Source organism: Psittacula echo (genome assembly GCF_963264785.1).
Source record: "Psittacula echo genome assembly, chromosome: 4".
NCBI lineage: Eukaryota > Metazoa > Chordata > Aves > Psittaciformes > Psittacidae > Psittacula > Psittacula echo.
The window spans coordinates 103,726,321-103,749,304 of NC_137738.1; the positions used below are offsets into that span (position 1 = coordinate 103,726,321).

At 42.5% G+C, this 22,984-nt stretch overlaps 1 protein-coding gene across 3 annotated transcripts in view; it reads right to left on the bottom strand.

Annotated features, from left to right (window-relative positions):
* Nucleotides 1–22,984, bottom strand: part of RUNX2 (RUNX family transcription factor 2) — a gene marked incomplete at both ends in the record, with an annotated part of 224,263 nt that overhangs the window by 95,605 nt on the left and 105,674 nt on the right. For 2 of the 3 annotated variants that reach the window (XM_080616198.1, XM_080616200.1), the window contains 2 exons: nucleotides 2,134–2,295; nucleotides 11,650–11,823. In XM_080616198.1, coding sequence (XP_080472324.1) covers nucleotides 2,134–2,295; nucleotides 11,650–11,823 — 336 coding nt within the window. Of the gene's footprint in view, nucleotides 1–2,124; nucleotides 2,296–11,649; nucleotides 11,824–22,984 lie in introns of all 3 variants that reach the window. The other variant, XM_080616199.1, reaches the window with a different exon arrangement.

Here is a 22,984-nt window from a genome sequence, read left to right on the forward strand (position 1 = left end):
TGGAGGTGCCCAAAGTTTTCTAACATTTTAATGTTTCTTAGCAGTAATTTCCGCCCCTCATCAAAGCTTTGTTATCCCCTGAAAGATGTATCAAGTAACTGAGCGGAATTTGCATTTCTCCCTGTGCGAGGGATAAACTGGTTGCTGTAAGGGGCAGCTTTAAACTTGCATTTCTCTCTCTACTTTAACATAAAGGAGGTTAGATCCTGCCCTCCCTCCCTGTGAGATTGCTAGGTAGAAACCCTTGAGATGAACCTCAGGGCTTGCAGCTGGGGCTGCAACGTGCTTCCTTACAGCCTGAGCATCAGCACTCATCCTCCTTCCAAAAATGCTGCTCTGCATTTCTGAACATCAGCAAACACTGCAGACAAACTCTGGCACTTGTGGAAGATCAAATTCCCCTTGTTCAATCTTGAATCTAACTGGAAGCAAGATCCCCACGCTGAGAAAAGGTAAGAGCACTGCAGAGGTTTCAGTCAAGTCCCCAAAAGATAGAAGGCAAGAAGCGTAAAGGCAACCAACTTTACAGTACAGCAGAAAAGTTCAGTCCTCGGCCACATAATGTACACAGACAGGTCTTTTAGTCATTCTGCCTGTGCCCACATGCCAGGCACTCACGTCTGAATACACAGACAAGCAAGGGCTGCAGGGCAAGCATGCTGTGGTACATCTGCCGAGGTCCCAGTCGAGCCTCTCCTGCAGGTATTGCTGGGGGCACAATTGCAAAAATAACCATTCGACAACACAGACCATCAGGAGGCTCTGACTCAAAGGGAACCTGTTTCAGTCCAAACAAAGCATTTCCTCAGCATCAAGCCAATCGAGTTTTTTGAACCAAGTCAGCATATTGCACAGAGAGCCAGCAGGAACCTGCTCCACCAACCTCAAACCCCCAGCCCACATGGAAATGCCAAACCTCAGCTTGGCATCTTTGAGAAGGCAGGGATGTGCTAGGACTGTAGAGGTTTTTCCAGCTGTTTGTTTGAGAAACAAAGCTTCCCTCTTCCAAGATGAAAGCAATCAAGGAGTCTACTCTAATCAAATCCTGCAGGCCTCCTGGCTGAAATTCAACTTGTCAGTGATGCAGCTCAGTGGAGGGATCAACATTTCCAGCGCTATAAGCTTGGTGGAACGGGAAAACACGACAGCAAGAAATTCACCTGGCTGCGAGTCAAACAGGTGTATGGCAGCAGCATCCAAGATTATAATAGTATCTTGCAAACATGCAAAAATAGATGTAATAAGACTGATTCTTTGGTTTTCATTAATGAATCATAAAGACTTTCTTTACATTACACATGCTTTTTTGGCATATGCTGCTAATATTTCCACACTTGCAAGGCTGGGGCTTTAATACTGAGCCTCCCTCCCCTAAGGTTCCTCATTTTTGGCATGATATACAAGGTGACTGTGTGCCATGACAGACTCTATCTTACTTTGGGGCAATCAGATTACTTCACACAGATGGTTTTATCACTGAGACCATTAGAGATGAATTGCACAGTATGTAAATGTACATTGGTTTGGTAAAAAAAAGTCTCAGTTCTCACTGCTGTCTTGTCTGTGTTCCTAAACGTATTTCCTCTCTCCTGCATCATTCCAAAGCACAGTTTGTCCAATCTCTACCCTTAAGTGACTCAGCTAGTTTCTGATAGGTATCTTAAGTACACATTGACTACGGAAATAGGCTTTCTTGTGCTACTGGATTGAAATGCAGGAGAAGGCACCTTAGCCTTAACTATTGAAATAAAGGCATCTCTCTGTCAGGATGCGTAACATCACACACACCACAAACGTAAAGCATCAAAAAATAAAGAATATCACAACTACTTTAAAACAATCAAGCAAACATCCTCTTATAGGGGGGGAAAAAAAGAGAGAATGCATTCATAGAATCAGGTTCACAACTTAAAAATAGTTTGATCTGAAACGGACCTAGAGACATTCAAATGATACATGTTCAGATCAACAAATTAAAAAAAGGGATTCTGACCCCCACCCACCATGCAGTAACCCTGTTAACACCGACTGAGCTGTGCTCTTCATATTAAGGTTTGCCTGAGGCCATGAAGGCAACCTCTGCCAGTCCTGTTCCTATCTGCATAATTCTTCTAGGCAAAACACGGTCTTTACCTGAGAGGCGTCTGGGCACATCGGTAATGGCTGGAAGTCCTGTGCCTCGAGTGGAGGACAGGGGAGTTGTGGAATGAATGGATGGTGAAGTCATCTGGCTCAAGTAGGATGGGTAAGACTGGTCATAGGACCATGGCGGGGATGACTGCGCCTGCCTGGGGTCTAGGAAATAAAAAAATAAAAAATAAAAAATTAAAAAAGGAGAATTTTTTTTAAAAAATAAGAAAAAAATTAGGGCATCAACAGCCTAATTGACAGGTGGGATGACTGAACATACACTCAGTGCTACATGGTGCTACAAGGAATGAGAATGAAGTGAAACACAACCTGCTCCTCTAGGACTCAACTCTTCCAGCCTTGCTCTGTGCTTTTCCCTGCCCATAACAATTTTTTTTGGGGAAATGAATGGAGCAGTGATCAGAGTTTTAAAAGATCTGGGAGCTGTGCCGCAAATTCCTGGTGTCTCTCATCTAGGTTTACCAGTGTGTTACACCAGTCCTTAAGGATCTGGACCGGTAAGCAGACAGCAAGTACGAGACCCAGGTCTGAGAGCTTAGGAAGTGGACTTCAGAGGTTAGGAGACTCTGCACTCAGCACTTGGCAAGCCTGCCAAGTTGTTATTCAGTTCAAACATTGCACAGTAGTGTTTTCAGTGCTGAAAATACTACCCAAGAAGGAAAGTATCATTAATCTTATCAGCATCCATCCAAAAATGTCACATTTGGATGTTTGCCCCATTACCTATAGTCGCCTCAATTACAACAATATAAAACCAAATGGTTTGGGATAACTATCAGAAGTTAATGATGCCTTTTGATGTATTCGCTACAGCTCACTATAAGGAAATAATTTTAAGGATAAATGCAGATTATTTTTTACTAAAGCACTGCTGGATTGCACTAAGTGAGAGAGAGGGAGACCTAGTTTTACTCACTGGTATTTGGACTTATAAACCATCTTCTCTCAGTTAATATCTGCTGATAAAGATATCACTGAATGCCTCATAAATTATTATTTTTATTTCTTTACATCGATAAAATCAAAGCACTTTCAACCCCGAAGTTTGTTTTGGGCATTGCATGATAAACAGAAAACTATCTCTGAAGTGGCTCATAGAAATTGTAGCACATCCCTTCAAATCCTCCCCAATATTTTCAGTGAAGCACATCAGGTCCACTCAATTTGGAAAACCTGTTACACCAAAGCACTGTGCTAAGGCCCTGCTTTGCAGACAGCAATTTGAGAGCCACATGGCATAAGCAAAGGCAGTTTTTCAGGAAATTCAACTGAATTTTTTCTTTTTTTATCTCCTTTCCCTGCTTTTCCACACAGCAAAACCTTGTAGTTTCAGTTATTCCTTGTTTATTTTTTCTGTTCAGACATGATTTGTTTGAAGAGATGTCTGGAAAGCAGATACTTCCTTGAAGCAAAATAACTATATAGATATATAAAAAACTTCAACTCTCCAATTTAATTTTAAGAGGATTTTCCTGGAGTTTGCCATTTATATTGGAGCTGAGTAATATAAATGGTTAACATAAACTCCTCAGAAATCTGAAGGACACTTGATCATTAAATGTAATGAACTTCTTTGTTTTAACAATTTCAAGGCTAGGGTTGTATAGATTGGCACAGGTTCAAATCTGACTGACTGCTCGTTGTTATATCTGATATCGACATATTTCCCTGCCTCATTCCACTACTATAATTCACCATGCAGTCAATGGTAAATGATCTTCAACTGGGAACGGAAAGCCTAGGCTTGCTGGGAAAACAATCTTAAAATTAATGATGTGTCAGGAGCACAATCTCAAATCTGAGCTCCTTCAAACTGCAAGAGCTTTTCAATCTCTGCTTCTGAATCTAAAACAGAGTCCGTTAAAGTTTTGGTTTTAGGTCAGCTCCAGTGCTGGAAGGAAAGTATGTAGCAGGTAAAGGATGAGGGAAAAATAATCTCAACAGAGGATGTTTTTACAGGAGTTTGGTCTAAGGTGGTGAAAACTGCCTTCTGGAGGTTCATGCCACTTCTAGTAGCACAATCCTCATGTCAAGAGCTTGAGTGTCTATGGCACCCTCACCACTTTGAACAGCCATGCTAGACTTGTTTGTACATGTAACATCCTTAATCCAACAACTGTGAATACCTGTGTGGACACAAAGAAAATGGCAAAAAGTGGTCTTTCAAAGATTTTCATGGTCTTTCAGAAGAGTATCTCTCAGAGTGGTGTCAGAGGCAGAATATGGGGCTGGATGGACAATCAGTTGACCCCAAAACATACCATATATTCTTACGACATCTACCTTAAATTTATATACGGCTCCTATAGCTCATTCCACCCTCAGAGCCCCAACAGCATGTTTCTTTTTCAGATATATGTATTTGATTTCAGCTCTCCGCGAGAACAATATGGTGAGATTTTAAACTGCAAAATGTTTTAGAGAAAAAAGAAAAAACAGGATGGACTGCTAGTGAAGGCACTGTGCTGTGACTTGACTGTTTCTGGCTCTGAAGCAGATCTCCTATTGGACTTGGGTAACTTACCCTACCTCTATGTCACACAATTTCTACCTAAATTTAAGGACAATAATTATATATTGCGTATTTAATTGGTGATTTTTTTTTAAGGTGCAAGGACTCTCTGAGTACCTCACTCACTAAATGGGGCACTTATCTTGGCTGGAAGCTTCCAACCCAGATACTCAGCTGCAAACTTCAGCCTCTCTGAAACCAGAGTGCGAGCAACTTAGCTCCAGGTCTTCTCATGGAATAGGAAATAATATAGAGGAAAATCCTCACCCAAATCAAACACCAGATGATGCATCAGAACTCAGTGACTGAAGAGAAGATCACAGTACCCCAGGCTGGAGGGTTACTGAGATTCCACCACACCAAGGCGTGGCTGAGGTCATGGTCAAGGCAGGGTGGGAAATTTTGGCCTGGGGCTGACTGGCTTCAAGAGTCATCTCTGGCCCATTAGAAAACCAGAAAGTGAAGATACAAGTTTTACCAGACCCTAGAGTAAATGCCCTAAAGCCAGCCTCTGCTGACTGACAGCGGCCAAGGTTTGCATGGACGTGAGGGAAGAGTGCAGCGAAATGCGCTCGCCTTGCCAAGCCAAAGGTGATCGCTAGCCCACAGGGTAAGCATTCCCACTCAGCAGCGATGTGCAGTCCCCAGAGTGAAATGTCTTGAGGCAGAGTCTAAGGCTGCTCTGTCTAGTCCCTGAAGGCGGACATGCAGCTGGGTCCCACATGGCACCCTTTGGTCCCACCAATAGATGTTCCTTGCAATGCTGCTGGAGCAGAGACGTTGGCTGCTGAGGCCCAACCAGACCATCTCTTTGAGTCCTACATGTAACAAAACCAAACTTCCTGGAGAAAAGGAAGGTGCTGGGGGTACCACAGGGAAGTTCCAGATGCCAGAACAGCACTTCCAGGGCAGATCCATACAGACACTTCTGAAGGAAACACGACAATGTCCTTAGGAAGGTCACCTCCAACTCACTTGGGCATGGAAGGAGTGCAGTGACTATTTAGCATGTACCAGCCGGGAAGAACCCATGAGCAGACCTGTAAGAGGTTTTCTTTGGCCTCCTACACCAGAGACCAGCTTCCCCATTTGCTCTAGCTGTCAGGATTATGCATGTCCACCGAGTCCCTGTAGGCCATGGGCTGTGCACCATCACCCACACCACCACGTGCTCTGCAGGCACAGCACATCTTCCTAATTGCGAAAAGCCCAGGGCAGATGAGAAACCTTAAAGCTCTGAAGCAGAGCAAATGTGGATTCCTCCCTAAAGGAATCCCTCCAAAACAAAGAAAAATGATAATATAAATATACAGCAAACAACCCTGGAGAAAGTCCCACATCTTCCCATTCAGCAGCCACAGGGAAGGGCTAGCAGAGCACTTTACAGCAGCTAAAGGAGGCAGAGAGCCACTTTGAGTTGGCATTTGCACTTGAAACTTTTGGAGAGATTCCTAAGAGCAGTCCTCCTTTTGTAAACATTTCTGTTATGCCTGTGTGGGTGTGAAGAAAAGCGCGGCTTTCAGCATATTTGTTCACAACAGGGCATATCGTGTGTATGCTGAGAGAGCCTGTGTGCAGCTCGGCTGAAACAAGTCAGTGGGGTGAGGTCTAAACTAATGCACGCACAGCTCAGTCCTGCTTCTGCTTCCAGGTAAACCTTGCTGAAGCAGGAAATACTGAGTATTGCAAGGTGTTACTGCCACATTTATAGTCAGTGGGAGATAGACATGGTTTGACCCTTGTGGTCTGGGACTGACTGCATCAATGTGCAACAGACAAGTGGTTTTAAAAATCAGTCTAAGATTGGATGCACTGTATGAAATTAAAAACAAAAAAAAGAGAAAGAATGAAAAAAGCCCCAGTGACCAGTTCTCCCACCAGTGACATTGGCTCTACAGCAACGTGACTTCCGTCAATGCAAATGTTCTGAGTGTCAATGAAGAGAAGAAAAAAACCATAAACAGCCCTGAAGAATGAGTTTTTCCACTACTTTAGCATTGGATTATGAAGCACACAGATTTACTGTAAGAACATAAATCAATTTCCCATTTCCCAAGCTGTGGGAAGATCAGAGCATGATCACAGGCCCACAGCTCCTCAGCTGTAATACCCCAAAGTCACATGCATGCACGCACTTTGCAAAACCACTCTCATTTAAATCCAGCCATCAGCTCTAGCACTGGCTGCTGTTGCTGCTTGTATTAGCGTTACTGCAGTACTGAAAAACAACTGTCTGGAGTTGTCTTCAGTAAACGCTTGAAGCAAGTATCCTCACTTCTGATGTTAACAAAGCTGCAATGTCTTTCTACAGGAGCATCCAACTATTGCTGTAACATCCCCCAACCCCCAGCAAAACAACAACAAAATGCAGCTTTCTCCTTCGACTATATCTTATGCATCTTTAAAAGTCCAGGGCTTGATCTGAATTGCCCAGTTCAGTCCATGAAGACAAATCCAATGGAGATACACCCCAATGTACAGAAGCATAATTGAGACCAGATTCAGATTAAGCCTAGGGCTTGATCTGAATTGCCCAGTTCAATCCATGAAGACAAATCCAATGGAGCTACATGGAGCCAATGTACAGAAGCATAACTGAGACCAGATTTTGGCCTGAAGAACCTCTACAACCATTTCTCCTCCCACCTCCCCAAGGGTCACATTTCTAAAAGATAGACAAAAAACAAACTACTGAACAAGTCATGCCAGTAGGGCAACTAAATTGTAAAGGATGAGGAAAAACTAAAGTTAAAAGAAATATTTTAATAGGAGAGACACATGCTTTACCAAATGGAGGTTCACAATGGCAACTTGCCAGTCGCCTGAAGGATGCAATCAATTTACATAAAATACTGCGGACTGCAGCCACCCCTGTGTCATGGCAGTAGAAATCCCAAATTCACCACTTCATCTGATGAGCCTTGTAGCTTTTATTCCACATTACTGGGAGCTGAAGGCATGATCTACCCTATAAGCTCATTACTTGGGCTAATTCTGAATTATCTGTTCCAAGCAACCATGTACTTTTTCTGACATGCTCTCAGACGGATGTACACCAGCTACAAACCCATGTGTGCTTCAGAGTGCTGCTGGTTCAAGGTAAAACACAGTCATCCCCTGGCAAGGCACTTGCATAGGGCTGGTCTAATCACAGCTATACAGTTGTGCTTCAAACCTGTCCTGCAGTTCATGGCCTTGGAGGACAGATGGGTCCCCTCACTAACTTCCAGGTAATCCAGCTCTGAAGCCTTTCAATCTGCTTCCTATAACCCTAAAAATTATGAGCATAACATCCCTGAAGTGATGGGGAGAGAAGGAGGAAAATGCCCAACATTTAACATGACCTGCTTCTGAGTGTTGTTATTTCAGTGATGAAAGTCACAGGTTGCCTATAGATCAGATGGTGCCACAGTGGTGATGGAGCATGAAACCTCACTTAACTCCCACTTTGTAGTCCAAGCAGCCCAGCTGCTGGGGTCCTCGTGCCGTGGCTTTTCCTGGATGATAGAAGCTAATCCTCACTGTTTGTGTTTTAGAAAAACCACAGTTTTCCTTGCTTTAAACTGCAACACTGATGCAACAGCTCAGTGTCTGAAAGGGAATGTAATCGGATACACGAGCAAGTTGTGCGAGTGCTGTTAGGGAAAGGGGAGAAAAATAAAACAGGCAAATATACCAGTATCCAAATGCGAACAGACAGCATTCCTGATTTATGGGCAGCAAGCAGGGTTCAAATTGAATCTGCATTGCCTCAGCAAAGGCATCTGCTTATTGGACGATCTGTTTTTTAATCACCCTTCGATGTTGCTTTTGCAGAATCCTAGTTAAAATGCCATGTCCAATGAGGGCAACTCTGTGCCTTACACTGCCACAGCCTGGTCGTGTGACTTGCTGTGATTTGTACAACCTGCACTCTGATACTCTAGGAAAATAAACACAACCTAGACACAGAAAAGAAATATAAGAGTGACCCCCGAAGTGCTGAGTTCTTTCAGACTCAGGTGTGGGCCAGCCAGCCTTTAAATATTATTTCTGTTTAATCATGCAATAGCTATGCAAGACCTCAAGTGGAACGAAACAAAAACAGTTTATGTGCTTACTAGCAATTTTATGTCGTATGAAACCAGCATTTACTATTAAAGTTATTAGGAATTAATTATTTTCCCTAAATTACTAGGCAAAAAGGTTAAGAAACAAAGATATTTCTAAAGGAATGCTTGCTTAATTCCTATAAAGGTAATAAAAAAAATCTTAATTTTCAGACAAGGGTCTGTTCTCCTTTTAGTATATACCCAAGCCACACCAGCACAGCGACCATGTTAAGAAGGCAACGGTATTCCCACTGAATACTGCACCACAACAAGGAAACTGGTGGAGGTGGACAGCCCAAACAACTCACTCCCTACCATCACACCAGGCGGATGTTTAGCAATTCTTCATGGTCACTTAACACTCGATCAAAGAGGCTTCTTGTCTGTGGCATCAACTTTGTCTCTTGTTGGCATGGTTTGTGTGGCAATGAGCATCCATTCATTCCAGAAGAACTCGGAGGAACTGCCCGCAAAAAGCATCCCAGCACTTTGGTGGAACATCAAAGCAGGTAGAGCTTTACAGATTACAATCAATGTCCTGAAGAGCACCAAAAAGCCTTGTGGGGAAGCCAGCACAATTCACAGAGCTCGACCGATGTAACATGCCACACTAATCACCTTATTAAATGGGAGGGCTACCAGAAAGCTAAGAGTAGCCTTTGAGGGCTGGGTGTTTGCCTGTTCTAAATTGAGGAGGAGACAAGTGTGGGGAATAACATGGCAAATACTGGTTTAGACCACTTCTGCACTGCAAGCTTTAATAAGAAAACAAGTCCTCACAGTTTTTGGGAAATGAAAGTAATTTGGGACTCCAAACTACCCCATGACCATGAGTTTATCCAGCAAGAGAAGTACATAATTCACAATAGATGGAAAAGTCAGCCTGCCTTCCTTGGTTCAGCTCCCTTCCCTCTGCTCAACCAGCACTGCATCTTACATGTCTTGATGAAGTCCCAGCTGGCACTTTGAACTCTTAAGTTTGAAGAGAAGACAGCAAATGCCACACAGCTTTCTTTTCAGTCAGGCTTATTTAAAACTCATCTGAAGTTTTCACCTCCCGGATCTGTAAATGCTGCTGCTGATTCATAACGAGGCAGAGAAGTACTCTATTAATCAAACCCAGCAGAACATTTTCTACAGGAGGCATTTATGTGAATGAGAGCAGCATATGAGGTTACACTTAGCAAGGAAGAAAATTACAAGGGGATCTCAGTTCTCGTGCTTCAGGGCATAAACTGATCACCAGATGGGGTCAGAAAGAATTTCACCCTCCTTCATTCCTAGATATTGTGTTGCACAATAGGTAAACTATGGAGGCACAAGGAAGAACGGGAAAAAAAGCTGATTATATCCCTGGATTTCCCCCTTGCTTTCTCAGGAACTGTGTCAACAAACACCACCAGACAGAAGACAACAGGTTAGAAAAAAAGCTGGGCTTTAGTCTGACAGTTCTTACCCAGAAAATGATATGCACAAGAGCCCTGACTTCACATGTCCAATGAACAGAACACTAAGCCCAGCCAAAAAACCTGCTCCGGGAAGCTGGTGGGCAGCAAGTAGCATGTAATGGGTACTATAGACATATTTAATGTATTATAAATATTTCACACTGGCTAAAGGTAGACTTCTAGATCTGGGAGAACTTTGCCACAGCTCATGGGAACAATTTTTCCTTTTCAGTTCTCTGAGTGCTTTGGGTTCAAATTAACCCACCTACTTCTCTTTCTTACTGCAAATTAATAAACCAGATGAACTTTAAAAAAAGAAGGAAAAGAAAGAAGAAGAAAGCCACAACACTTTGTTAAAACCGCTAAGTTTCAGCTGCTATCATGTCAAAACCACTTGAAACATGAAACTAGAAATCTTCCTGGGTTGACTCAAAGACTATGTCTATACCAGGAGTGCTTTACCAGTAAAGGAATACTGGTATTGGCAAAGGACTCCTGGTGCAAATGCAACTACAGCAGCAAAACTGAGTTTCAAATGAGTCTAGTAAATTGAGCCAAGGGTTTTGTTGACAGACTGGCATCTAGCTGAAGTTCTCCAATAGTTCTAGCAAGTGAGTTGGTCATGGGCAACACCTCTTCACATCCTGCATAGACACAAATATGTCAGCAAATATGTAGAAATGGCCAAAATTAGGTAGAGATCGTTTTGAAACTCTTTTGAAAAATTTATCCAGCTCTGAATTTTTTAAAAAAATGGCAAAATCAGTTTATTTTGTAGGCTTCACAGTTTTGTTGCAAACTTCTGGCATAGCTGCCGTTAAACATCTTATTTCAGTCTTATAATCTGTGACACATGGTACTTCATGATTTCTCTCAGCACAATGAAATCTGTCTCTCAGCATGCAATCATAAATGTTGCATGCAACCCTCACAAGCAAACTCTGGAGATTTCTCCATAACTCAGTTCATTTATTGTAACAGTGGTCAGCACTGGTGCTAGAAGGAAACCACCATGTAAGAAGATTGTGTTATTATTCCAATAGAAGGACCATTAAATGCTGGCTGCTTCCCTCAACACCAGTGCAAAATAGAAAGACTGAATAAAAACCTTCATTCTATCACACGCTAATATGTACTACTGCACACAGGGAGTAGAAGACAGAGCAATGTGGCAGTTAGTTAGAATTTCACCAGACTCCTCCTCAATTTACCCAGATTGACTACTTTTTATTATTTTGATTTATGGCAAAAAGATATTTTAAAGAAAGAAAGAAATACATTTTTGGCTTCAAACACTATAGAAAAAAAAATCCACTTTCCACCTAGCTTTGCTTGGAACACATCTCTCACTCTGTAACAGCCTCTTTTACTACAGTTGAGACACAAATATCCATAAGCAATTACTACTGTTGCCTGAGCAAGTCAAACCTATGGTTCTGTCTCTTACCTGTAATCTGACTCTGTCCTTGTGGATTAAAAGGACTTGGTGCAGAGTTCAGAGAGGGCCGTGGGCTCTGGGTCGGGACCCCTACTCTCATACTGGGATGAGGAATGCGCCCTAAATCACTGAGGCGTTCAGAGAACAAACTAGGTTTAGAGTCATCAAGCTTCTGTCTGTGCCCTGGAAATAGCAAATCATAAAATAAAAGCGTTAATAACAAGATTTAGTAATTTAACACACCCCCAAAAACCCCAAAGTGGCCTCTAAGGACCTGTTATTAGATTTAACGGACTTACAGGTATCTCAGCTACCCCCAATAACACAGTGACATTGGTGGGAGGAATTGTGTTGGGTCATGGCTGTGCTGGTGAAAGCCTTATTGATCACAACTGTGCCCATAAAGAACTGTAACATGTTGCAATCTGGATCAGAATAAGCACTTATTAGGACACCCACACAAGGTCTTTTTTTGTCTTTTTTTTTTTTGCTGCTTTAACTACACGAGGTAGTTAAAGAGGCAAACTTCCTTTTCCAAAAGCATGCCACATAAGTAAGTACGAGTTATCAGCTGGGACAGTTATTCCATGCTTGGTTTATATGTTGTGGATTTTTTGCTATGAAAATGCAAGCTTTTGTTCTCCCCTTATATTTCTTCTCTTTAACTCTGTCACAGTTAGTCATCAGCTTTCATTCCTCTACAAAATAAACAGTCACTGTCATTTGAGAAGAGCAGTACTGCAAGGAAAACCTTCAAAGCTGCTCGCCAAGACTGGGTCCTGCACTCCCTTGCTTGGTCAACCTTTCTCAGTGCTCCTACTTCTCTCTCGCAAAACAGGCTAACTGCCCTCATGTCTCACGGCCACACTAGGAACACTCGGTTGCAGGTGCTCAGTTGCCAACATGTAAAGAGGAAAAATGGCCAAAGCAACAGCATGTCCCAAGTGGTACTGTTCATATCATCACTGAGACGTTTCAAGAGTAAAGGCTTTTCTCTCTGTTGTATTTTTGTTCCTGCGTTTAATTTCTTTCCAAAGTAGTTAGAGAACGCTTCTGGCGCAATGGCACCTTGGAATGTGAGGCACAGAAGGTGTTATTTCTATCATTCAACATGTGGAGAAACAGGCATGCATAAAGATTAAGGTGAGGACTAATTTTACTTAACTTTAGCCATTCATAAATCAGGCATCTAGTCTAAACTCTTCTAATGTGGACTTCCTCTACAGTTAATGGAAAGAAATAGCTACTTCCAGAGGGCAATTAATCTCATTTGTCTCTGACACCAGTCTTAAAATGCAGTGATTCACCTTCTGAATTTGCTTTCCCTTCCTTCTCTGATCAGAGAGGGAACACACATGACTAGTTTAATTAGACACCCCCACCATTAGTCAACATTAAATGGAATTAATCTTACCCTAAGTTACCAACCAAGGTCACACAAAAAACTCTGGCAAAGCTGAAACAGGGGCCCAAGTCCCTGGTTGCAATCCAGAACCACATCTGCCCCCATCCCTGTAGTGCTGAGGCACAGCCATAAGCAATAACTGGGTAGGATATTTTAATGCTTTTAACAATAAGAAGGGTCTCTGGTAGGGTTTGGGCTTGAACCCTTCCTAATGATCCCCAGTGGCTTGAAATAATCCACACTGTCACTCAGCAGTGTGAACACAGCCATCCATCTGGAGGATATGAGAGTTTAGCTTTGCAAGGCATGGTCAGATTGTCCTATAGGTCTTAGGGCCAGAGAATAATTTCTGGCACTGGTTAATATATTTTAAACGCATAAATGAGACCTGAATTGAGACTGAGTCTTGAGACTAAACCATCAGACTGCCACTTTTTTAAGAAATCTCTTTTTATGGTACCTCTCACCACAGCACAGAAGTGCACAGATTCACATCATCCAACTGGGACCATGGTGCGTAGAGGACATGTAGGCAAAGTGATGTCAGTACTAAACAGTTAAATTCAAACTACATTCTGAGGAATCACGATTCTAGATAGAGAAGTGAAGGACTCAGGATGGGAGATGAGAAGAAACTGGATGGAATTTAATTTTGGAGGAACTTCTCTGGCAATTTAAAAGAATTAATTAGCTGACCCATTATTTTGCACTTTGAAGTATGATTTTGCTCCCCCAGGATGACTCATTCTGAAAGTACGGGGGCAGGCTGGAGCTTTCTCCTTAAGGAGAAGGTGCTGCTCTATGTTACAGCTCGCATGGGTGGCTACTTCTCCCTGCAGGAGGTATCAATCACTTTGAGGATTCAAAGTGATTTTCCTGATCACTTCAGGAACGATTCTTGGTGGGCTTATAAAAACTCTGTGAAGGCTTAATTAATAGGATAACATCTAACCTGGTAGTCTTTAGCATTATCTTTTCAATCTATTTAAATTACAACTTGTACAAGCTGGGTGCTGCTAAATCTGAAGACGCGACTTTCACAAACACACGCAGTCAGTACTCTCTTGGGATTTTCCTTCTCCATCTTCTTTTCCTTCAGAACTTTTATGTATTTGCTTTTTCTTTTGCCACTCGTATTTTCCATTCTGTTTTTTAAAAGCATCTCCTTCCTCTCTCCTTTTCCCTTTTAGTAATTCCTAATCATATTTTGGCAAATTCGAGAGGGCTCAAAATAAAGCAAACATGATTAGCCTATCTCTGGACTCACACACCAGGGCTGACTTTATCTGGGAATGAAGCTACCCCCAGAGTGAATTTTATCTTCTGTTTTCATAGAAAAATCCTGCACTATACTCATAGAGTGCCCTTTTGCTAAAGAATCACTATCAAAACGATACACCAGCTATTTTTACTGACTTCAGATAACTCAGTGAACACTTGTTATATAGGTCACCACTTCTGTACTAATCTGTGCGTGATAACCCCCAGCTTTGTTTTCATCACTCTCTATCTGCCTCAGCATACCTTTGCTAGAAAAGAGCTTATATTTAATTTTGTGTATTATTATTATTATAATGAACTAGATCTATCACAGAAAGTCCAAATTCAGCAAGGTAGCAGTGCACTTCAGTATAGGCAGGTGGAAAAAAAAAAGTGGGGAAAAAAAGAAAAGCAAAAAAAAAAGGGGGGACAAAAAAGAAGTAAGAAGAAAGATTCCCACATCTGGTTGAATTTAAATGATCTGGAGATGTGTGGGTTTGGGTGTTGCCACATCCCCCCAAATAAAAATGTAGGGAAAGAACTATATGCACATCTGGAAGACCCCAGGCATCAATGGAACTGCAAGTCCCCAGAAACCAGCAAGGGGCCGAAGGCAGACTTGCCTTCCCCTTCTGGACACTTAAAATTTAGGGTTGTAACACGGAGTCATGTTGTGACAAAGAGATCCACAGAAGGAGGCACACTCCCCCAGTGAAATTGTCCCAGTGAGATGAGATTACATTACAGCTTCGCACATTATGGGTTACTATGCTTTCATATAAGCTAAGATGTGCTCACATTGGAAGTAAGCACGAAACTCAACAAAACCTTCATATTTAGGAGGTGCTCACAAAACAGAGTGGGCAACTTAAATAAATCTCTTGCCCCGATTCCTGTGCAGAAAGAGAAAAAAAATCCTATTAAATACAGAGCAGCCATGAGGTATGGGCTGAAAACTCTCTAAAAACACCTTCTGAGTAGCACATAAGCAGCAGAAATGAAATATGTGATACATGTTTAAAACTCATTCCACAAGCTGCTTTTCATCTCTCATTGATATATGTATCCGTTGACAGAGAAATTCCTGATCCCAGGGGAGTGCACTAAGAAAAGCTGTATCCTTGGTCTCCATCACGAGGCGTAATTTTATTTCAGGAAAAAAGATTAGGGTAGCAAGTGTGGATAGCTCAGGGAGAATCTGTGATCTGCTGCAGCAGTGAGTACATTAAAAAGCAATATAAAAGCTACATAAATAATAGAATAAAACGCTGTTGCAGATATCCCAATCCCTACAACACTCATTTAGGGCTGGCTGCTCTGTTACAAAGATGACTTTGTGGAATGAATTGGGCTTGGAGAGAAACAAAATGGTAACAGACATAGGGAGTCTTGGATGTGAAATGTAGTCAAGAAGATTGAGGCTGTCCTAGGAGTCATTGAGTAAGGATGGAACCTAGCAGTCATTGGTATCGATCAGGTCACAAGCAAGGAGATGGAAAAGAGAAAAATTACGAATGAATAGACAGAAGCTATACAAGCTGTTCTGATTTGTCTCTGGTCATAGTACAAAATACGTTAGATATTAGAAATCTATTATTAGTTGTAAAATGACAAGCAATATTCTGGTCTCTCACTGCTACTCAGCTATTTCAAGCCAAACACCAACCTGAGCCTTAGTTTCTGGAAACATAAAATATTGCCATTAATCCACTCCAGTACCAGTTTAGGCCATTTTACATGAACAAAACCAGAAAATAGTACTGAGAAAGTGCAGTAAGGTCAGTGCAAATTGCAGCCATCCAGCCGGTCCCTGTGCTGCTGCTTCAGCCAGCCCAGGACAGCTTCAGAACATGTTAAAATGGTCCATAGAAGTGAACATTCAATTATCACATCCCAGGCATGGCAGGAGATGTGAGAAGGCTTCATCTCCAGCTTAATCACTTCAGTCTAAACTAAACGAAGGAATGTCTCCCAGATCAAAGCAAAGCAATCTTGAGTGTGCTGAATGTGGTAACTGGAAAGGGACGTGAGCTCACCTCTCATCACTGCACTTCCACCACTCCGCTGGAGAAGTTAAGATGTAAATCGGGCCATGGAAGAGGCTGACTTGCAGAATGTAAATGTGGTGTTGATGCTTAAAGATTTTTACCTCTTTTGAGGAGGAGGGGGGTGTGTTTTTATCTTTCAGCTTGTGGGTGTGGAACTTAAAACTAATCAGATTATGCTACACGTGGCCTTGCCAGATGCTGACATTCAGGGACTCCCTTTCTTTGTACCGTGTGCACCACCCACCAGTTTTTGTGTGTGTGTGTGTGTGTGTGGTTTTTTTCTGGTACCAAGGAGATCTGCTTACCAGATTTTCAACAGATGCTTTTATCACTCTCAAGTGGGTTAGCTATTTTCAGTCATCACCCAGTTCTATCTTTTTTGCTCTTGCCTTAACAATAAGAAGTACGATGGGAGTCAGGTGTCTTCATAAAAGAGCAGAGGGAAGGCAGAAAGGTCATGAAGGTAAGAACCTGGGCTCTCATCTGCTGGGGACACATTTGCCAGGTCATCCCAAGCAGAATGGAGAGTGATGGCCCAACATGAAAGACCACCATGGTTTCTATTTGCTGTATGTCATGATTGCACTCAGCATCAGTCACTCCATGGAGCATCCACTCCATGGAGTGACTACAGCTGGAAGGGGCAAACAAATAAATTCTTTGAACTTCGGGGCCAGTAACAGAGGCTGTCTATGGCTCTGGGTTCAGTGCTGCAATTGAAAAGAAGATAACGCTACTGAGAAGGGTCTTTCCGTCAGGCTAAGGGGTGGCAGAAAGAAGGATCACCTAGTTTAAGAGCTTCTGTGTATGTATAGTAGGAGATAATCTTGCACCACAAAAATGGTAGGTTACATGTCCTCTGAATTTCATCACAAATTCTCCTTAGATTCTATTTGGATGTCTTCCTGCATTTCATCCTATCTGGTCCTGTGGATCAAATGTTAACTAGAAGTTACTGATATGGGCTTGACTGTGAATTTGTCTACAGGCTTGTGAAGCTGAAGTCAGGGAAGCCAAATGTATGCCATAGCAAAGGAGCCGAGACCTGAGTCTAAGACTACTTAACAGCTGTTATGCAGGGACTGAATAATGCTAGACATTCATCATGAAGCAGAAATATTCATTGTTCTGTTACAAATTTCAGACAATACATCGCTGCAGCAAGATGTCACTCCAAAGCAGTGTCAATCTACACACTGGAGGTAAAAATAAGAGAGCTGTAAATCACTAAAAGCCCAGAAAATACACACCAGCTCTTAGCAAGGAAAAAAATCATTGAAGCAAATCAGAAGGGTCCCTTTTGTGTCCCCTGTCTTGTGGCAAACTGTCATCCCCAGGCTGGCTTCTCCCCACCCGGTCCTACCGAAAGCACCCAATGCAAAGTTCATGAAAAAAAGCCCAAAACACAAAAGAGCCAAACAGTTTTTACCCAGGAAAAGGGAAGGCTTGGAACCCTTCCAGTCTCTTGGGTAAAGACACAATTATGAGAAGAAAAATATAATCCACCCAAGAGACATAATTACATAATTAGGCCATAGGCTGTGCATAGGAAAGGTTCATAAAACAAGGAGCTACATAGGTGCAGTAACTGCAGTTAATTCACTCAATGGAGAAAAAAACCCCATGTTTGTGTTTTAAATAGCTGAGGGCACAAGTTTGCATTAGACTGGAGAGCTTATTCTCCCAACTGTACACAGAGCCCTATTAGTGTCAACAGGAGTCACTCAGACGGAGGCAGAAAACAAGATCCTGTCTCTTTTTGTTCTTAAAAAAAAAAAAAGACTTGGTTTTCACCCAAAGCAGGTAAATCCTGTACCTGAAACTACTGCAGAGAAAATGAAACAAATAAAGGCAGAGGAACGTAAGCTGTGGATGGGCTCAGTTCCTATACAATGACTCTAACATGGCCGATTGCCAAAACTCCCACTGAGCTTTTTCTCCCTGACCCCTGCTCTCCCCAAGGTCTGCAGACTACTGGTATGGCTCCAAAAGGGCCACATCCACCTCTCAGGGGAACCAGTTATGCTACTGTCTTCTTGGAGTTGTGGCTTCAACACTGGGTGAGCAGAGGCAGGGGCAGGTTTGAACCTTAGTGTAGAAGTCAAGCCTGTGGAGCATCTCTGGTGTTGACGGTCATGTTCCCACTGACTTACTGGGAGCAAAAGCAAATGTCAATTCAGCTCATCCCACTGGCAGCCTGCCCAGCAAGGGACCAAGTCAGAGCTTCCAGCATGTCGAAGGGAGGAAGGGCCAGGAAAGGGTGGGGGGAAACGATCCCATGGATGTGTAACCTGTGTCTCTTCATGCTCATGGGAATGACTCTAACCCAACCATCGCAAAGCCTCTGAGGATAGGAAGTGCTGTCAATGCTTTTTGGAATTCAGATGGGGTCTGTGGAAAGCATGCATCCAGCTGAAAGACAGACCCACAGGTCGGGGGTTTTCAGCAAACTCCAACAGCTGCAAAGAAGCCTCTCACTCCTGAAATTTCTCTATGTAGAGAGGCGGAAAATGCTTGCTCGGAGCAGGGCTGCTCCTTAGGCAGGAGAAGGGACTGATGGGGGGCATTTAGCAGGGGCTGAGCTGGTCAAGAAGCCTGCACAGAGAAAGCTGTGTTAAAGCAACAAACCCAGAAGATTTAATGAATGAAACCAGAATGGTGCTTAGAGAAAAAAGACAAGCAGAGCAGGAAAGGGCTTGAATGGGGCGGCTTTAGCACTGGTTCACTCCCACCCTTCAGTTCACCCCAGCATTGCAGGATCCACACTGCGCTCTGCTCTGCCTCTCTGCTGTGGTACTGCCTCTGCTCATCAGTAAGTGAGCAAGGTCTCCCCTTGCTGTAGTATTTTGGTTTTTCCTTTTCCTTTCTTTTTGAAAAGCTTTTGAATTCTGACTTGGATCTTGAACCTTGTTCTGCAAAGCTGAGCAACATCCCCTATGAACGCCAGCACAAACCATCTGGGTTGAGGAGGGAGCAGGTGGGACCCCCTTGCTCCACGATGCTCTGCCTCCACCTTTTCCATCCATCCTTCATGAACATAAAGGAACCTCTGTGCACGTGTGCCAGGAAACCAGCTAAACATTGCTGGCATTACTGCTCAGAGACATTAAAGACAACCCATATAAACAGATGCTGTCACGCAAGTCTCGGTCCCTGCCTTAATTCCCTTTGCATGCTGGTATCTGTTAATCTCTCCCCCTTCTCCTCCTCTATTTTAAGAGAAGCAGGGAAGAGGGAGAGCAAGGGCTGCCCCACAAAAGCGCAAGAGCTCCTCAGTCTGACTTTATCATCCTCATCCTAACCCAGCAATATCTTTGAGGAGTAAGGCTTTTTCCCCCCTCAAAGATAGCTATCCTTTAAAGAGCTCACCAACTTTTGTTGCTTGTGTAGCAACTGGCAGTAAAGATCATAGCAAATGAAGGGGGTGAGGCTGGGGAGGAGAGGAGAGAAAAAAGATCTCCTTGAACTGGTCTCCCTCCAGCTGGCAGGAGGGGATGGTTTTCTTAATGCTTGCGAAACCTGATTACTTGGTAAGAATGAAAAGAGGGGCGATGTAAACACAGCCATTAAACCAGATTTAAGGCACTCAGTTTAAATCTAGACTAAGAGCTCTCTGATGCTACACTGTTCTGCTCTCTAGACACCAATGAGGTGCGCTTTCATTTCTGGTTTTACTTTTACACCCCCAAAACCAGGAGCGCGTTGCAGGCTGAATGCTGCGGTTACAATGGGAATTCAGGCATGGAAGAAACAACAGTTGAGCAATAATAGATGGATGTGTGCATGTTTGCACTCTATCTTTCAACACACGGTTTTGCTGTGTTATAAGACTACCGTGTTTATATCCATGCTGCAGGTTTTAAGCAGATTGTTTAAACTTGATTAAAGCGGGTTATTTCTAAAATAACCTTACTAATAAAATTCAGCTGGCTAAAGAAACCTGAAAACATTACAAATAAAAAAGGGGCCATTTCAATCTACACTGGCAGGGGTAATATGATATGAACTCCAAAAGAAAACAGTCTTTACAAGTTCTACCTGAAGGATTATCTTGTGTATCAGCACCCTCTGTGGCAGAGTAGCATTTATCCATGTATCCACCCATGTTAATGCTGTTGCACAATTTACTACAGCTGTGATAGACAGGTAATTGCTTTATCCACCCAAGTGTAATAAGCGGAGTCTACTATGTTAATCCTTGTATTCTTATTGTCTGCGAATGCCAAGGAAGGGAGACACGTACACCGAAAACCCTACCCTCTCCTTCCAAAACTACTGTAGCTTACCCTCAGACCTGCTAAGGTGTTCTTACTGCATTCCACTCCCCTGCTCACAGGGCCAAGAATTTTGAGTAGTATCAAGTTATTGTTACACAAAAGGGCACCTACACACTCAGGCGCATATGGAGGCAGAAGCCAGGATGCAGCAGTCTTTAGAAAACAAAACAAAACACCCTCAAACATCTTTTCCTACTCAGTATATAAAACAGGCCAAGCATTACAAAAAGTAATTAACCTGTCCTTCTAAAACTGGACATCCATCCAGTTATGTGCAGTCTATGTGGTTGTTGAGAAATGTCATTTAGGTGCTGGCCCGTCAGCATGTTCTCATAAAAATCTGTAGGTTTTTTTTATTTTCATTATCAAAACCAGGCATATCTTCTGAAAGGTTTACAGATTCCTGGCAGCCCCATGAGCTTAGGTTTGTGGCATCAAATTTGTAATGACAGTTTGATGGATGTCTCCCTTTCTGCCTCCTGAAAGTTACAAAGAATTGGTGGTTCCCTGAGTAAAAATTACGCTTAATGCCGTCCTTTGCTTTTGTTTATATACTCAAGTGTGCAAGAAAAGTCTTGTGCTGCTGGCAGTAAGTGGCTTTTTTAGGGCATCTTTAATGTTGCAGAAGGAACTCAACCTTCCCTGTAATCAGAGTGCTTGCAGAAGCACCTACACAATGTGTAAATTTTGACGATGGAGAGCCTTAAGCTGCACATAAATGACGCAGCTGGGCTTAAGAGAAGGAATGTTGGCCTGAAGATCCTGCCAGCAATCCTAGAGATGAGTCTCTGTTTTTATCCCTTGCTATGCTCCACCTCTATCTGCAAATGCCAACAGGGGCATTTCTGTTCAGGTGGAAGCTGGGATGGATTAATCTCTGCTTTCATGTCTTTGAAGAAAAGAAAGTGTCATCTAAAGGCTAAAACACAAGCCATAGGGGATGCATGGATTGGAGTTCAGTGTCACAAGGTTGCCCAATGACTATCCTTAATGATACTGAATTATAAGGTATTTTATGGATCTTTGATGAATTAATATTTATTATTTTCTTTCATACTTGGATGATGCAATACGAAGCCTGATCATAAAATCTTGAGATGATTTCCAGTAGTGAGGAGTCCTCCAGACTTTGGAGAGAGGGGTCAGAATTCAAAATGATCTCAGCAAACTGGAGAAATGATACTTGACATGTCATTAGTAAAATGGCATGCAGTAGAAGTGCATTGTACTACACTTTGGAGCAAGAAATCAAACGCTCGAATGGACTCCAACAACAAACCTATTAGCCAGCAGCACTGCAGAGGCAGATCTGAGGGTAACAGGGAGTTACAAGCCGAACATGAGTCAATAACGAGATTCTGTCATTTTGAAAAATAAAATAAAGTAATAAGTAAATGCATTCCTGGGAAAGTTTAATGGTTATATTGCACAGAAGACAGAGACGGGAACTATGACACCCAGCTCAGACATGGTGAGACATCAGCTGGACTGTTTTATCCATTTTTGGGACACTACCCGCTAAGAAAGATACAGACAAATGAGAAAGAATCCAGAGAAGAGCAACAGGAGCGATAAGAGATTTACAAAGCATGACCTATATGGAAAAGTTGAAGGAAATACGTTTGTTTAGTCTAGAAAAGAGACAAGCAGGAAAGAACATGATAAGAGTAAAATGTTTTCTAAAGAAAATGGTAATCAATTGATCTCAATGTCAGTTGAAAACAGAACAAGAAAAAGTTGGCTTCATTTGAGGTAGAAGAGACTTAAGAGATTAATGTGTGGTATTAGCAAACTTCTTTTTAAGTATGAAAGAAAAAAACAAAGAAAACCAGACTTGGTAAGTAAGTGGAAGGCACAGTACTGGAGGATTTAAGAATTTGGACAGATGTCAGTGATGATCTAAGTATATATAATACTTCCTCTGAGGAAAAATGGACTAGGTCGCCTGAGGTTTCTTTTAGCCCTACTGTTCTAGGACTGAGTGATTGTCTGTTCTTGGTTAAGTCACGTACACAATATTTTTACCATGAGTACATGAAGTCAGGCAGCTCATGTTGACTGTGGGCCTGAAGCTGCAAAGGGTTCAGCATCTCCAGCCGCCATGAAAGTGCAGGGTGAAGTGAGGGTTGTATCTGCTTCAGTATACCAGACCACAAGGAACCTGAGTTTGAAAGTGCTGGTCTTAACCCCTCTGTGCCATTTTCCTATGGCTCTAACTTCAGAATAACCATCATTTCTTTGCCTCACAGTGAATATTGTAAGATTGATTTCACCATAAATTTAGCAAGCACAACTCTTGCTGTTTATTTTCCACTAGTTTTCAGGGAAGACACAACAAAGTAAAACTAGAATTC